At 38.4% G+C, this 16,338-nt stretch overlaps 1 protein-coding gene across 1 annotated transcript; it reads right to left on the minus strand.

Moving 5' to 3' along the window:
- Window positions 1-354: 354 nt before the first annotated feature.
- Window positions 355-15,342, minus strand: LOC122356823. Its single transcript, XM_043255895.1, has 16 exons — window positions 14,550-15,342; window positions 14,383-14,433; window positions 9,875-9,975; window positions 9,617-9,746; window positions 9,366-9,415; window positions 8,661-8,769; window positions 8,105-8,263; window positions 7,894-8,011; window positions 7,705-7,766; window positions 7,469-7,594; window positions 6,919-6,998; window positions 6,669-6,815; window positions 6,153-6,244; window positions 4,477-4,606; window positions 1,719-1,903; window positions 355-517 (listed from the first exon to the last, which is right to left on the minus strand). The coding sequence occupies exons 1-16, from the start codon at window positions 15,325-15,327 to the stop codon at window positions 355-357; spliced, it is 2,481 nt and encodes an 826-aa protein (XP_043111830.1). The 5' UTR covers window positions 15,328-15,342.
- Window positions 15,343-16,338: the final 996 nt, after the last annotated feature.

Consider the following 16,338-nt stretch of genomic DNA (forward strand, 5'->3'; position numbering starts at 1 on the left):
AATTTAAAATGCCTTTTTATTCCCATGCAATTGCCATTTTTATGAGCAGTTTTTGACTGACCCACCCATTAACTGAGACTATGGCTATAACATTTGTATCAACCCGAAAACATGAAGTCATATCCACCCAAAAATTGCTCTGAAAGGATACTGAGACTGTAATACAGGGTAAACATATACCCCTCTTCCCTTTCATGACAAACGTCATTAAGGTAATAAGTGATATAAAACACAAGATGGGACAGGTGTGCCTGAGTGTGTTCCTCCAGTTCCTCCAAAATGTTAATGTTGACAATCTTTAGTTGGTTTACATTGCTTGGTGTTTCTGTAGCATTTGTATGTCCTGGTGATCCCTCAGAGCTGAAGTTTGTCTGAAGTGGGGGCAGATGGTTCTTCTTGTGGAAGTTCTTGGGCCAGCTGGCGAAGAACAACGATGTGAGCACTGTGTGTCTTAAGCATCAGCTTCAGCTCATCCTCACTACTCCCCAAGACGTTAACTCCGTTTACCTCCACAAGCCTGAAACAGACACCCACATTCTCAGAACAAAAAAGCTGAAAGCAGTGCTAGCAGGTGCTATGTACCTACTTTACAAAGGGATCACTGGGTACCACTGGGTACAACCACTTTTTACCAAATTAGAAGTCCTTAACAAAAGTCTAGGTATAAGTCTAGGTAAAAGTCTAGTCTAGGTTTTTGATATTGGGAGTACACAAAATCCACATCTTGACAGTTTGCCATCTTGATAGAAACATAATACAATGTAAAAATATAAATTAAAATATAATGCAAAACGATTAGAAGCCAACCTTTTTTCAGGGGTTCAATTTAACTGCACAAATAAACATAATTACAAATAAAATATTTGTTTTTAATAATTTGCTAAGAATCCTTTGCAGGTAATGACTGCTTTTAAGGCTGGAACTCATGGACATATACTGCATGTATTTACTCCATTGTGATGCTTTTCCAGGTCTGATATTAGTTGTTGTTTGTTTGTGGGTTTTTCGGCTTTTAGTTTTGTCTTCAGCAAGTGAAATACATGCTCAACTGAGTTGAGATGAGTAGACTGGTCTGAGCCATTGCATAAAATTCTGACTTTTTACTTTTTGTTATTCTTATGTTTTGCCCCTCCCTCCTTTTGTTCCACATCCAATATTTACTGTGTATGTACATATGTTTGCATGTATATATGCATTCTGTAAAAAAAACCTAGATCACAAATGGAATATTCAAACTGAATGGCCATGTATTATTCATGTTTTTATCTGTTCCTTGAGAGTAGTCGTCCAAGTTTTACATTTCAGTGTTTTCCTGTTATGCTCCCTGTCTCCTACAAATTTCCATAGCAACAGGGGAAAAACACAAGAGCTGATGGAACCTCTGTGATCCTCTCTGCTCTTAAAGGCTGGAAAATTTGGGACGACGCAGCATGTTTTATGAAAGGCCAATTAGAAGCTTAATTCATCAAAACATCTACTGCACTGAAATGACCTCTTTGATCTCACATTCTTTCACATTTGAGTTGTTTTTAAGACTATGACCCAAAGGTTACGGTTGGTGGAAAGAATAGATGAAAACATTTTTGGGTGTATCATTCTTTTTAAAGGTTTCTGTAACATTTTGGTGCAGGTAAAGAAAAGTTTGAAAACAAGATTAATAATATAGATTCACACATTTATTAAAAGATGTTTTTTAAACCAATTGGGCTGACAATTACCTGTCATTCATGCAGAGATTAGCACCCTCACTGTGTACCACAATCAGACCCTGGCCCTCTACCCAGTGTGCAGAGAAACCGTAATGACCATCTGGGTCTGCTTTCACTTGGGTGGCCACCAGCATGACAGGAGACTGCAAAGAGACCAGCTGAGTCAGAGTAGGGCTCTTCCTCTCTGCTTTCTCCTTCAGGAAAAGAACGAAAAAAAACTGTTGAACAAGCATCAAAAACAGTGAATAGCTGGCGGCTCATCTCAATGAGACACCGCTCTGATTTTATAGTAACAGAAGTGGAAAGCCAAAGCATCTGTCCTTGAAAAAACTTTTATAAGTGTAAAGTGTTAAAGCTGACAGCCCCCATCGTCTGACTGCTGCAGAAAAATGGTCTTTATTATTTGTGGAGTAAGCAGGATTTAAATTAAGTTGTCGTCACACATACTAACTCCGTAAAGAAGGAGTTCCATGAATTGAAAAAAATTCCAGACAGAAATTTTGCAAACAATTACACAAAAAATGGAAAAAAAAACACACTGAATTTAAGGTGAAATTTTGAAGTAGAAGATTTTTCATTTCTTACAAAACTTCAAAAATTTGTTTTAAAGTCTACCAGACATCTAATTCTTATAAGGTATAAAACAGGTCGAATTTAATATATTTAAAATACAGTATAAATGTATATACAAAATGAGCTGTAAAACAGGTCACCAGAGGGGCTAAAACGTGTCATGACTCATGATGACTAATAAGCCCATCACTGGTAAACATGTAGGATCACATAAACCCACCCCCAAACCAATAGCTGAGACAGAGACTGAATACAGGAAATGAGTGAAAAGATAGATGCAGAGTGATCAGGTTTCTCTGACCATGCAGCAGAAAGCCGAGGTGAGGGCTGGAGTCTCCTAGCGTGTGAAAGCCCTGCGGCCAAGGCTACTGAGCCTCTCCCCAGACAGGGGCACCAGACGGCTCGCTCACACAGGAAACCCCTGCAGAAATGCTTAGGAGCCCTTATCACCAAACTGTTTGGATTCCCTAGGGCAGGCTGCATAGCTTGGGCCTCGCTCAATTATTTAAGAGAAGCAGCATAAGGGCAGGTACTTAAGAATTAATCATTTTGGTCAACTTTCATTTGCTCATAATGTCATCCTAACCTGGTGATGAAGAGAGGTGAGGGTGAATAAATACTGTCCACAGAGCAAACAGAAACAAGAGCAAGTTGAACAATGGAAACACAGAATATAACTTGGCAAGTGTCTTTTAAACCGTAGAGGATTGGGAGGTGCTGCGCAAAGAACAATCAGTTGAGAAACGGGCACACCTTCAGAAATCCCCTAACTCTTATGAGATGGGAGAGGAAGCCGTGCCAAGCCCTGGATTGTAGGATTGTGTTTCGCATGAGAAAGGCTTCCGGACTCGGTTAGAAAAGCGTGGCTGGTATTAATGATATAAGTGAGGCACTGTCAGTTACAATAACGGATTCGCAGGGCCCAGGAGTGTAGTGTTGCATGCAGTAAAATGGCAACCTCAAGATGGACTATAAATCTATAAGAGAGCCAAACGCTGCCACAACTATTAGCCACTGGGCCTCTTAGCCGCCAGTGCAGCTCAACACGGTGACCGCCAAGACATCGGGACGAGGGAACAATCAAAGTGAGCCCAACTTCTGGGAGCTCTCGTGCTTGGCCGCAATCACTGTATCTCAACCACCTTTCCCATGAGAATAGTGAAACCTAATCCGAGAGTGCAACCACGACTGCATCTCTGGCCTGAAGGGAAATTAAGTGCATTGCAATTGAAATAAAACAAAGAAGATTAGAAAAGGTTAGGGCCATATTATTTAGAAGGGTTTTCCCCTAAATCCCTGTATTTCAGTTTGCAACCCCACATTTGCAGCCTTGTTACTTTTTGCTCTATTCTAACAACTCCTACCCACCCACTTCCTTTCTTTTCTGATGCACTGCAGTCGCGACGGATCGCAGAGATTAGAGGCGATGATGAAATATTTCCTTATTGTCAGATAATCTAGGGAAAATAAATGGCAGCCTGCTCCTTATTAAGGCCTAGGCTTGCATTAGTTCCCAGACTGCTCTGTGTCCTGACCTGCGCCTTTCCCCTGATTAGGTCATATGATAAACATTAGCACCACTGCTTCTTTCCCACCAACTCAGCACCTAAAAACTGTGGCCTGAGGCGGCAACGTGACACGCTCTTTTCTTGCAAAGCCCCGGTCGGCATGTGTCCTTTCATGGCACCTCGTTAGGTCTCTACTGATGAGATGAAAGAGCCGCTTTAAGAGCACAGAGGTGGGAAAGAATCACAGGTATGGTCACGACACGGATAGTTTTACACTAGCATTTCGTGTCATCCTGGCTTTTGAAAAACGAGTGGCGATGGTGCCAATGACTCACTGTTGCGGTGACTACCCTTACAAAATGACAATTAATTTGCTTCCCATGAAGATTTGTTTAAAGAGGTTGAAAGAGGTAACTCACATATTACGAGAAAAGTTTCAGGACTTCATGTCGATTAACTGTGTTCATTTTTCCCCCAAATGTTTTTGTATGTCCAACAAAGTGCTTGCATATTGGGAAAAGCCAAGACTGTAATGCTCACATTAGTACCATATGTTCAGCCTCATTAAAATGTGGTCTAAAATAATAACTACTGGCCTGCGTTCACATGTCAGCACTATATCATTTCATACTGCACCAGAAAACTCTGAAAACCTTGAGAAACTAGATCGGGGGTTCTAGTCTCACCTTGGCCTGCATCTTCTCCAGAACTTCACGTAGGTGGGTCACTTGTCGATTGAGGTGGACTAGTGTGATCTCGTCTTTAAACACCTGGCAGTTTAGCCTCATCTTCTCCAGAAGCCGGACCTCCGATGGCCTGAGGAATAAACAAACTCCCTTGAGCTCTCTTAAAGGAATATGCACTAAAAGAATTCATCTTAAAATGTAAATTCTGAGAATTTTTATCCCCAAAATGACTTGGTCTGTTCTTTACACAAAGCTACTGTATGGCTTCAAAAGACTTGGAATATAGAGCACAAGTTATATGGACCAATTTTATGATACATTATTTATTATTTGGACCTTGAAAGTCCCTCTTTACATACAAAAGAGTTTTCAATATTCTCCTAAAAATTAACCTCTTACATTTAGAAAACAGAAAGAAGTATGGGTTTGGAACGACATGGAAGTAAATTATGACTGAATTTTTATTTTTAGAGAACTATTCATGTAAGCTTTGTCTTGGATTAGGAAGCTCATCTGTACAGACTTCCAATGTTCTGTCACTTTATATCAAAGATTAGGCTTTTTTATTATTCTGCGGCTTGATCTTAAATAAATGTAAGCGGTCTAAACCTCTCATGTTCTCAGACCCAAATATCTTAGATTAATGTTATCCAAAAACCCTGAAACTTGAAAGATTTGTTTGCATTTTTGCTGGGGAAATGGCCAAGCACTTGAAGGACATAACGTAACAAAAAACAATAAGCCTTCAACTTAAGTGGCTTATCAGGTAATTAATGAGGACTTGGACATATTGATTCATGGTGGTATTTTCTCACACCCTTATCCATTCCTGCTTTCAATCTATTCAGCTCAAAAAGATGTCAGAATAAATCAAAGGCCGTAATGCTGAGAAAAAGCAGGAAACTACTGGGTGAGACCCACACCGGCTTTTTCCTTAAACACCCTCTCTTTATTTGCACACCTCATAAATTAAACAGGTACAGATTCCCATTTTGCAAAGGTAACTATTTTCGTATGACAAGGCTGGTTCTTAAAAACAAACTACTAAAAAAAATTACATTATGAAACATCATAACGTTGAGTAAATTTTGACAAAACTACTATTTCTTTAAAAACTTTTAGGACTGTGAAGTTGTTAAGAAATTACATTAAACATCGGCATGATGTGTCCAATCATAAGGTGGACTGGGGAACAGCTTTCTCAGCACTTCAGGAAATTAGGACAAATCTGTGGACTACCCATTACCCTCATCCAAATGACCTTCAGTACTGACGCCACAGAAAAATAAACTGTAAACAGAGCATCAAAAATCACAGGATGTACTGCACACTCTCTGCAAGTAAATTACACTAAAGGCATCCAAAACCAGCTCTGATCATCAGTTCTTCCAGCCGCTCCTTCTGGAAGGCGGAACACATCATTATCCATAAAGAGCAATGCATTAATGAACAGTTCCTATCCCTCTTCCTGATCCCTGTGATAATCCTATATAATTACCCAGAAGCTCTGCATTAACATCCAGAACATTATATTCTGATTTATTCTATTATATTGTAAGAGCATATACTTACTTATTTTTCTGGACTGGTGCAGTGTTAAGATTGTCCCTGAGCGTTTGAAGGCTCTGTCTTTTCCTTTGCAGATTATCCTGGGCCTCACTGAGAAGTCTCTTTACTTCAAAGCTGTCTGTTTGCACTGCATCCATCTCCCCTCCATCTTCTTCAGCTCTGAACAGAAGGCTACCAGACCATGGTAAAGCTCCTGAACCTGGTTATCATACAGACACAGATCAAGTAAAAGCAATAGTGGAAAACAGAGTTAGTTGTGCCCTTATTTCCCTTAGGGTAGGTTTATTTTTGCAGGTCTAATTCCGCGTAAGAGCATGCCTCTAAATTTCAGCTACAAAAAAGCTATTAAACATTTTCACCACCCAGGAAAAACAGATGCAGTTCATTGAACAGACACAGACCCTGTGATGACATGCTCTAAAAGTAGACACAATTCTTTTCTTTTCTTTTTAGGTTTTATGGCAAAATGCACAATTCTTCCTATTTAATAGGGTTTTGCATTAAATACCAACAAGAAATCCATTACTAGAGAAAATAAGGTTTTGTATAATTGAAATTTCAATAAAAAAAAACCTATACAGTTCCCTGTGTGACAACCAGGGAACTGTATAGGATGTATTTACCTGTATGATAACATTTTGGAGGGAGGCCACCTGTTGATTTAGCTCCTGAATCTTCCCAGTGCTGTTTAGCAGATTTTTACTCTGAATATTGTCAGTGGTACAAATAATGTTGTTATCAGATGAATGAGGACCCACTTCCGCTGTTTCCTACAAGTTTTGAGAGGCAAAAGTTTAAATTAAATTTATTTTCTTAGATGGCTATGTTTGTTTCTTTTTTACTACATTGAAATACTCGTGCAATTCTGTCTACCTTCCTATATAAGTAAAGCTCCATTAGTCTCGTCTCTGAGCCAGGCAAGTCTCCAATCTGCTGCTCAGGGGAGAACTCATCTGAAAAACGTGGAAAAATAGAGACGGTATGTAAAAGTAAATTCACTGTGTAAATTCCAGAGCACTTACAAGCCACAAGCCATATATGATTTTCTCCAAACGCAAGACTAAATGGCTGGTCTTTTCCAAAGAAGACAAATGAAAAAGCTTTAAAAATAATACAATAAATTGACCGTAAGTCAGATTGATTTGATTAATTTTTAATACATACTCTCCTAGGTTTTTTTTGTATGTGTGTGTTTGCATTACACTTTTTACACAGGCCCATGTGGTTCTGAGTTTTGTTTTTCTTTCATAATAAAAATCTGCATTTAAAAATGCATGCACGCTATCTTTGATTACAGTTTAAATTTGCTTGACGATCTGAAACATTAAAGTGTGACAAACATGCAAAAAAATCAGGGAGGGGGCCTACAGTTTGTGCAGCACTGTAGATACTTTACTCCTTTTTGCTCTTTTTTATACAAAACCTTCACTGCTTTTTAGATTGAAGTGATCTTTGTCTTCATTAATTCCCAGCATCCTCAAACAGGACTCCACCACTTTTCCCACACTTGTCTCTTTGGGTGTCCTTAAATGGACTGTTCGATCTGACACTAAATCAAAATAACAGACAGACATAGGGATTATTAAAACTTTTTAATTCATTTTAAATATGATATGCTGAAATGTTACATGGAACAAAATCACATGGACAGGATCTTACCATTCACTGTGATTTCAATGAGATGTGAGTTGTTCTGAAATTTACCATTTTGCTCTTTCTGTCTGTAAGAGAGAGCAGGGTACATATTCAGATCAACCTGTAAATACTATTTAAAAGTTATGAAAATGTAATTTTGGTAATGATTTGTGATTATGCCGTGTTTTACATTGTATGCAAAAGGAGATTTACCTGAATCTGAATGAGCAACGGTTTATGTTGATGCTGCTAACTTGAGGAGAAGATTTTGACTTGGTCATGGACACCAAAGCTGCTGTGAATTTCTCAACATTATGTGGACCAAACCTTTCTTTTGGGGGAAAGAAAACAAGTTGGGTACCAGACGTTTGCGGACCAAGTAATTAGATGTGGATTAAAACAGTTCATGGTTGTATTATTGTACCAAGGAGGGAGTCGAGTCTTTGGGTGGTGGAGTTTGGTGGGTGTAACTCAAGGTAAATGGCAGACAGCAGCCTCTCTTTCTCCTCCAGATCAGACACTTGAAGGATTTCAAGGGTGTTGAGATCAATAGAAGCAATGTGAGATCCACTGAATTCTGCCTCTGTGTAAGGTTTGATCCACCCGAAGCCACAACATTATTATTAAGATCTCTTCAAACTGTTGCTTATGATAAATAACACTAATGGGTCTCTAAAATGGCTCTTTATTGGTTTGAATGTGTTACAAATAGGCCTTGCAAATCATTAGCTAGGCCTGGTAAAAGTCTCTATGGTGTTGTATTAGCTAGTAAATACTGCTTTTCCTCTCTCTTTAAGTTGATGCATGGAAACACATTTCAAGTTGATGCAATAACTTAAAAGTGCAAATGAGTAAGTAATCCATAATCTGAACAGTTATTGGTTTGCGGTTATGCATTTGTCTCTTTGAATGTTTGGCGAATTTAAACATTTAAAAAGGGTGGGAATATGACAAAAACAAATGTGCAAACTGTACTTTACCTCTAATGAAGGGCAGGCATTTCTGTAGACCAATATTGCTAAACCACTGGCAAACCTCCTCCGTGTTCAGCTCTGCTAACGTTTTGGCTCTGTACCCATTAGAATCCCACTAAATACAGACAGATACAGACAAACACATACAAAGGAAGTTCTCAACATGCATGCATATATACATATAACTTTTGTTTTGAACATTTTCACAGAGAATAAATACAATGAAAGACGTGTCCACATAAAAAATATCAATTTAGGACATTCCATTTTAAAAGACGTTGAGTTTTTTTTAACCATGGAGAATTTTCTGTGTTCCTATGAAAACTTCTACATGAGTGTACTTGTTTATACCCTATAGCCATGGGTGCTCTGACTATGAGTATTTTCAACTTTCAAATGTGAAACTGCACATACTTTTACTAAATGGCTATAGTTTTACACTGCCTATGCTATTTTACTGACTTTGACATTTTAGAAGGTCAGTGTGGTTGTAAAAATAAGTGTAAATTCTAAATTATGCAGGGATAAAAGCCTGCTATGTTTACTGACGTGACTCAATCCAAAAATCAGAGACATGCTCTTAGGCATCTTACATAATGTGAATGAACAAAACTGCATTATCATCAAAAGCTAAAACTGCTTGAGAATCTGAAACATAAATTAAAAAAGAGAATATTTTTCACAATCTTACACTTTAAAAAATAACCTTACCTTCACTGCACTTTTTCCAGTATGGTCCATGGTCTGAGGAATGTATGATGCTGGAAAGAGGAAAAAAAAAGGCCTAGCTGGTGGACCATCTTAGGAATCACATTTCCTAGCAAAGTCTGGTACTGGTTAAGTTATTTAGTCAAGAAAGCCTTTCTAGTTACACTAGTTAAAATGTCTAGTGGGAAGCTTCTGCACATCTTTTATAATTCAGGCAATGGGTCACAATATATGGTCACATCAATCATCTTTACCAACAGTTATCCTCCTTTGACGTGGAGATTCCTCATCTACAAGGATTTCATCTCTTCCTTGACATGTGGCGTGAAAGGTATGACTTCTTGTCACTGTATCGCCCAAACTACAGGACCTAGTGGCTGGTTTCTGTGACAGGATGACAAACAAAAGCATTTATGTAAAACCCTTTTAAATGATATATTTTGTATGAAATCTACATTACGTTAATGGGTTATATTAAACAGGTACCATTTGTAATGCTAAGTGTGTTTTACCTTTCGGTGTGTTAACATGCTTATCTTACTGCTTAGCGGTAGGAGCCTCAACTCTTCCTTTAGCAACTCATGGCTGCTGGCATCCTTGTTGCTCAAGTCATCTAAATGAGTAAAACAACACATCACTAAGATGTCAGCACATTTAGTAGATGCCCTCGGAGCGGATGGGAAAGAACTTTTGGATCCGGAGAAGCCCTAACTCTGTCTGGGTCATTGAGTCCATCTCTGGGAAACAAAACAAGTAGAACTTCAAGCTAACATGGGAAACACTGGTCCCAAACTTAAGTCTGGACAATTCCAAGCTCCATATTTGGTGTATCGTGCTCTGTGGTACACACTTGAAAGCTTGGTTGGAATTTGCGTCAAATTAATAATGTCAGCCGGAAACAGCTACTTAATCTCTGTATGCTAGTGCTAATACTTGAGCTAATAATGTTGAGGAAGGAATGAAAGTGTTTTCTTTTCACTATGATTGTTTTTATACTGGCTCTGTAGCATCAGTCATCACTAATTTATCCTGAGCCTTGTCTGCACACTCTGTAAATCTATGCCAACACACAGCAAACCACACTGTTGCAAAACTAGGCTGTCAGTAAAAAAGGACAAGTCAGGGACAGTCTGGCCAGTGGCATACTTTAGTGACCAGTGACATGCTATGTTTTCCCACAGACAGCAGACATTCTAACATTCCCATAACCGCACTGCTTTCCAAACCCCCTCCCTTTCCTTCATAAAAAAAAAGCAGGAAAAACAAACAAGTGCTGGGAATTGACACACTGAAATGACGGTCTTAAGTCCTGTCAAAAGTCCACTCTAGGATCCATGTTGTTTCTGCATAACAGGGAACAGTATGTGTTTGTCATCAGTGCCAGATTTAAACTGTACATTGCCTAAGGAATATTAATGGCTTATATCAATTCAATAGTTAAATATTAAGTGGAATGGTATATCATAGAGATTTGTTTTTGGGCCTATAGATTACAATACAAATTCTACACAACCAACACAATCTTGAAACTTCACAGATAAACTGATCTTGCACAACAATAACACTTCTCTCTATATCTGGATTTCCTTACTGGGAGACGTCAGACATTTGAGAACTGGTCTGGCACCATCATGCTGAGCACTGGAACCCCACGAGGCTGTTGTTGACCTTAATGACTCACGACTGTGCTGCCAAACACAGTACAAACCGCATCATCAAGTTCGAGGATGACATCGCAGCGGTGGGCCTCATCAGTGACAACGATGAGTCATCACACAGAATGGAGCATATAGTAGACTGCTGTGCAAACAACAATTTGTCACGAAATGTTGACAAAACAAACTGACACTGCAATGACCACCTCCCATAGCACATCAATGGGTCTTCTGTAGAGACAGTCAGGATGGAGACGTTTCTGGATCTGCACATCACTTGTACCACCTCACTAGCCAAAAAAGCACAGCAGCATCTCTTTGTGCGGTGACTGAGGAGGGCAAACATCCCCCCACCCTTTCTCACCACATTCTACAGAGAAACAATTGTAAGCATCCTAACAACATGGTTTGGAAATTGCAATGATTCAGACCGCAAGGCCCTGCAATGCCTTGTAAAAACAGCTGAGAGAATTATTGGAAGCTCACTCCCTCCCATATCAGACATTTGCCACAAACAGTGTGTGAACAGGACCTAAAGCATCACATAAGACCCCATCCAATGAACTCTCTGACCTGTAAAAAAGGCACAGAATTTCCATTTTTTTCACTATTGCTTTCTGCGGGTACACAGGTCAGGAGTGTGAATGCACTTCTTCATAACAAAAATATGATGCTAGAGAAGCAATATGTAAAATTTGTTCTGCTGAGATATAAATATGCGATCAGTTCATGCCACTGTTCACTAATACCAGTCTTCTGCACCTTTCTGCTCCTTTTACCAGTGCATCATTTGCATAACATTTTCAAATTACCATTTGCATGTTGTTTTTCTGCAATCATTCATTATCTACATTATGCCCAAAACACATACAACTGAATAGACTGCAACTTAATATCCTTCATATAAGATTAGTTAATCATATGTATCTGTTCACTGAAGCATTTTAAGATTTATTTATGGTAGTTAACTTTGGACAACTTTGATTCACTTCAAATGTTGACTACTGTATGTTCAGTCATTTACCATTCAGCCATGATCCTTTGTTTTTAATTACATTTACTGCTGGCTTTCCAAAAATAATAATGCTGTGATGGTTGTTGAGGCAGGCAAATAGGACTGACTGTGGCAATAAGAATTATTTGGCTGAATTTAATTCAATTGTGGACAGTGGTGGGAAATTAGTTTTCTTAACATAAATTTACCATGTAAAAACTGAATTAGACAAAGCCCAATAAACTTAGACATATCAACATCAACTGAATCTCTTACAGTTAAATATTAGCTAGCAGCAGCATGCTAAATGCTAAATACATGTCATGCATGTACAAGAGTTACACTTACACTGAAAAATCAGCAAAATAAATGTTTTGACCGCAATGAAAATGTATTCATTTAACTAAGATGTAATCATTTTATACTTTTAAAATGAAAATAAATATGACCTGTCAAGCAAGAAGAAAGGAGAGTGACTTCCTTCTAGTGAAGTTAAATTGTGAGATTAATTTGACCTTTAAACTGGCATTCAGAATTGGATCAACTTCCTAGACTAATTGTGTGAAACTGTCCAAACAAGATTTTTTTTCCTGCAAAACTTGCACTTAAGTTAAGCTCTATCAACTACATCTATTGAAATTGTAATTATGAAAAAAAAAAAAAACATTGTCCTAGCTTGTTTAGTTCCCAGACGGAGCCAAAATGATCCAGCAAAGGACAGGAGGCTTTATAGAAACTGGGCCACTTCACACGGTCTGCGAGGTGCAGTCGGCCCTCTGACAGCCTCTGGTCGTTCTAGACAGTGAACAGGAAGAGGATATGTCCAGAGACTGTCCCCAGACTGCAGGGAAAACTCAGTAAAGCCAAGGACTTAACACAGGTCAAGATCCAAGGGAACCAACAACGAGATCTTGCTGCAGGAGAAAAAAAACGCATATATGCTGCAGTCCAACACATTCTACTGCCTGCAAACAGCCAGTAAATTGCAAAATGGATTAATGGAAAATCGCGTGGCTGAGGGAGGTAGAGGTACAGATATTTGGAGGATCAGAGTGAGAGAGGCCTTTGGGATCGTGGGAAGTATCTAGGTCTTTCCGCCCTGCCAGCTGTTTCCACAGGGCCCCACTGTACTCTGGACCAGTGTGAAACACAGCACCAGAGAATACAGTTTCCTCTGAACCAAACTCGCTGAACTTTCAGCAGAGTGAATTATGAAGAAACACATTCAAATGTTAATCGATTTAGGGCTGCACCATAAAACACACCTGTGTTGTCAGCATATGGTGCATCAATGGTCTAGTAAAACAACAACAGAAAAAAAACATTGAGAAAGACTCATTCATAGAAGATCTGTGGCAACTTCTTCAAGAATTGAGGAACAACTGTGTGAAGGCCTCTTACTGGAATACAATGCTTGGGAACAGGTCATATGGCCTCACGCTGGGGAATGTTGGGATAAATATCTACAAAAGATGCTCTTTGAATACAGAATGGCGTTTCAGTGGGTGTTGTTTCTCTAGACCAAACAATAAACACCTTCAACTTTCAGTAAGGAACACAGCTCACTTCACGAAAGGGTCTAAATATCTTTGCATCTTTGCATCTTTGTGCATGATGAGACCTGCACAGTTGCATGTCCACCCACACCCTCTGCCCTTTCCATTGAAAACCACACCTGAATGAGGACATGAGTGAAATCGTTAAAAAATGAATCATGAGAGTCACGAGAGTCTTCAGCATTTCAGAAAAAATATGCAGTTGATAAACAAATCAGTCTGTCTTAGATATCTGCCTCATCAAAAAAACACAAAAAACTGTGATATCAAAGGTTATATAATTGTTACCTATTAACCTTGAAATACTTGTAGATGTATGTGCCCCATAAATTTTCTGTTATTAGGTTAAATTCTCAAAATGTTTTATTCCTTCTCTCTCTAATAATACAACACATACCACAAATACAATGTACCTTAGTGTTCCATGAGTATTAAAGACATCAAATTTTAAATATATATATTTTATATGACCTCTCAACACTGACAGTTAACATTTTCTGAAGGTTAATGTATAGACCTTTCAGAGCATGGGAAAAACTACAATAAGCATGTCTCACTTATTTGTACAATATTCATAAAAACCATATAAGACATGAGTCTACTACAATCTATCACACTTTGTTCTCTGTTTTGTTGGAAACAACAGTTAAACATGCAAAATAGACTAATAAAATACTGACTGTTCATAGTAATAAATAAAGAATCACTATGTATGGTATAGTATTTATTAAAAAATGTGCATAGGTTCTCAAATACTAGCATAGTTTCCAGGCCACAAAGACTACAGTGAAGATCACAAATCAAAGGAGACTCACCCAGATTATGTTCAGTGAACTGCAGCAAACTGATTCCAGTATTAAGGCTTCCTGACAATGCAAACACAAAAGTGACTATTTCAGATCTGATCATGATTAAAGCAAAATTACTCTCCAATCATGTTTAAATGTGCCAATGGCCTCATCAAATTGCTGAAGCCTCTTACGTTTTCGTGGGTATTCAGGAAGAAGAGGTACATGAAAGTTGCTATGCAGGAAATGGATTGTAGACTTGTCTATGCTCTTCTTTTTGGCTGTTTCTTTTTCTGGAGACTTCACCTGTGGGTGTTCTTCATCTTTTGTCTTACAATTAACTTCAGACCCCAAGTCTTGGTCTACATCTTCCTCGCTCTCTTGCTCTCCCATAGCAGCACTGCCAATACTATCCACTCCTTCGCTGCCTGATGTTTGCTGTAGACTCTCTTCTTCTGAGTTTATGTCAAAGAACTGGTCATCATCTATTACATCAGAAGGTGTTGGAGGTATGAGGTTAATGACCGGAGGAGTGAGAAGACAACCATCTCCAGCATTACTGCTGCCAGAACCATACAGAAGAGAGTCAACAGTACAGTCGTCCTCACTGTTTTGGATCGCTCTAGACTGAAGCGGTAAAGAGGAAAGTGGTGCGAGTTTCTTCTTCAGAACTGCTCTTTGGCACATGGACACAGAACTGGCAGAACGGCCTATGGTGATCTGTTGAAGTAGACCTTTGTGCTCAACATCAGAAAGGCTAAATCCTGGGTTGTCTATTCCCAAATCTTCAACAACAATATGGACGTTCTCTTCATCCACAACAGCCTTGGGATTCTGTGGCTTTTCCTGATTGTACTCCAAGCGGTCGTTCTCGCCCGTCTGGAAGCAGGAGCAACACAGGAACCTTTGTACAACACCGATACTGTTTTCTCGCCTGGAATGTCGGTTATCCGCATGGTTTGCCATGTCCATCTCTACTTCCTACTCATTCCCTGTTGTTCACCAAAAGCCCTTCTGACACTTTAAGTCCCAAAAGAAACTAAAAGTCTGAGGATCACAGTGATATAAACATAGCTTTTTCACCTCTATCACCTAAACCTTCACAGAAAGGAAAACAGACCCCCTCAAAGCAACAATATGCAAGCCTCTTTCACCAAAACCCTTCTAGCATTAAAAAAAATAAATCCTCTGTAGGTTGTTGCTTAGCAGTGGCCTGAAAGAGAATAGGATGAGGTTTTATGCTTTGGCTCTGATGAATACTTGAGATGAATGCTAGTTTCAATTAAGGGCCTTTCATATGGAAAGTACTAAGGACACTGCTCTGCCCTCAAAGAGATGTGTGAATAAAATTAAGAGCCATTGCTGACCTTACCAATGTGTATGTAGAAAAATTACCGTTCAGTAAGAACTATAACTACATGATAAACTGTACTTATGGTATAAATGTGAAATCTGTTACACCTACAAAATTGCTATGTTTGACCAAGTTATGCTGCTAATGCTAAGCATTCTGGATCACCTTATAACCTATGAAGTTAATAAAAATTAACACACAATTTGTCTGATTATAATGTTCTTCTCCTTTATTTGATCAACGTAAATTAGCAAATAAAATTGCTCCAAAAATCTAGTTTAAGCTAAATTAGTTAAAATATTTAGCAATAGCCTGCACCAAGTTTTATTTTGTGAACCCACATTCTGTAATAGGTTCTGTAGGTTCTGAATGCATTTATTTATTTTAAAAAAAGTAAGAGTTAAATTATTATTAATGATTAAAAATAAAAGCAAACGCTGGAATTAATTTCATTTTAACTGTGTAAATAATAATTTAAAAAAATAATTTAAATATTAATATTTAAGAACATTAATTTTGTTTTTACCGTATTTTAAACAAAATAATGTAGCGTTGGTGGGGAAAATAGTCTTTCCAACTCCAAACTTTTATACGGTCATACAATTCTAAAGAAGAATTACAGTATAAGG

This window comes from Puntigrus tetrazona, chromosome 13, assembly GCF_018831695.1.
Source record: "Puntigrus tetrazona isolate hp1 chromosome 13, ASM1883169v1, whole genome shotgun sequence".
In the NCBI taxonomy this organism is placed as follows: domain Eukaryota; kingdom Metazoa; phylum Chordata; class Actinopteri; order Cypriniformes; family Cyprinidae; genus Puntigrus; species Puntigrus tetrazona.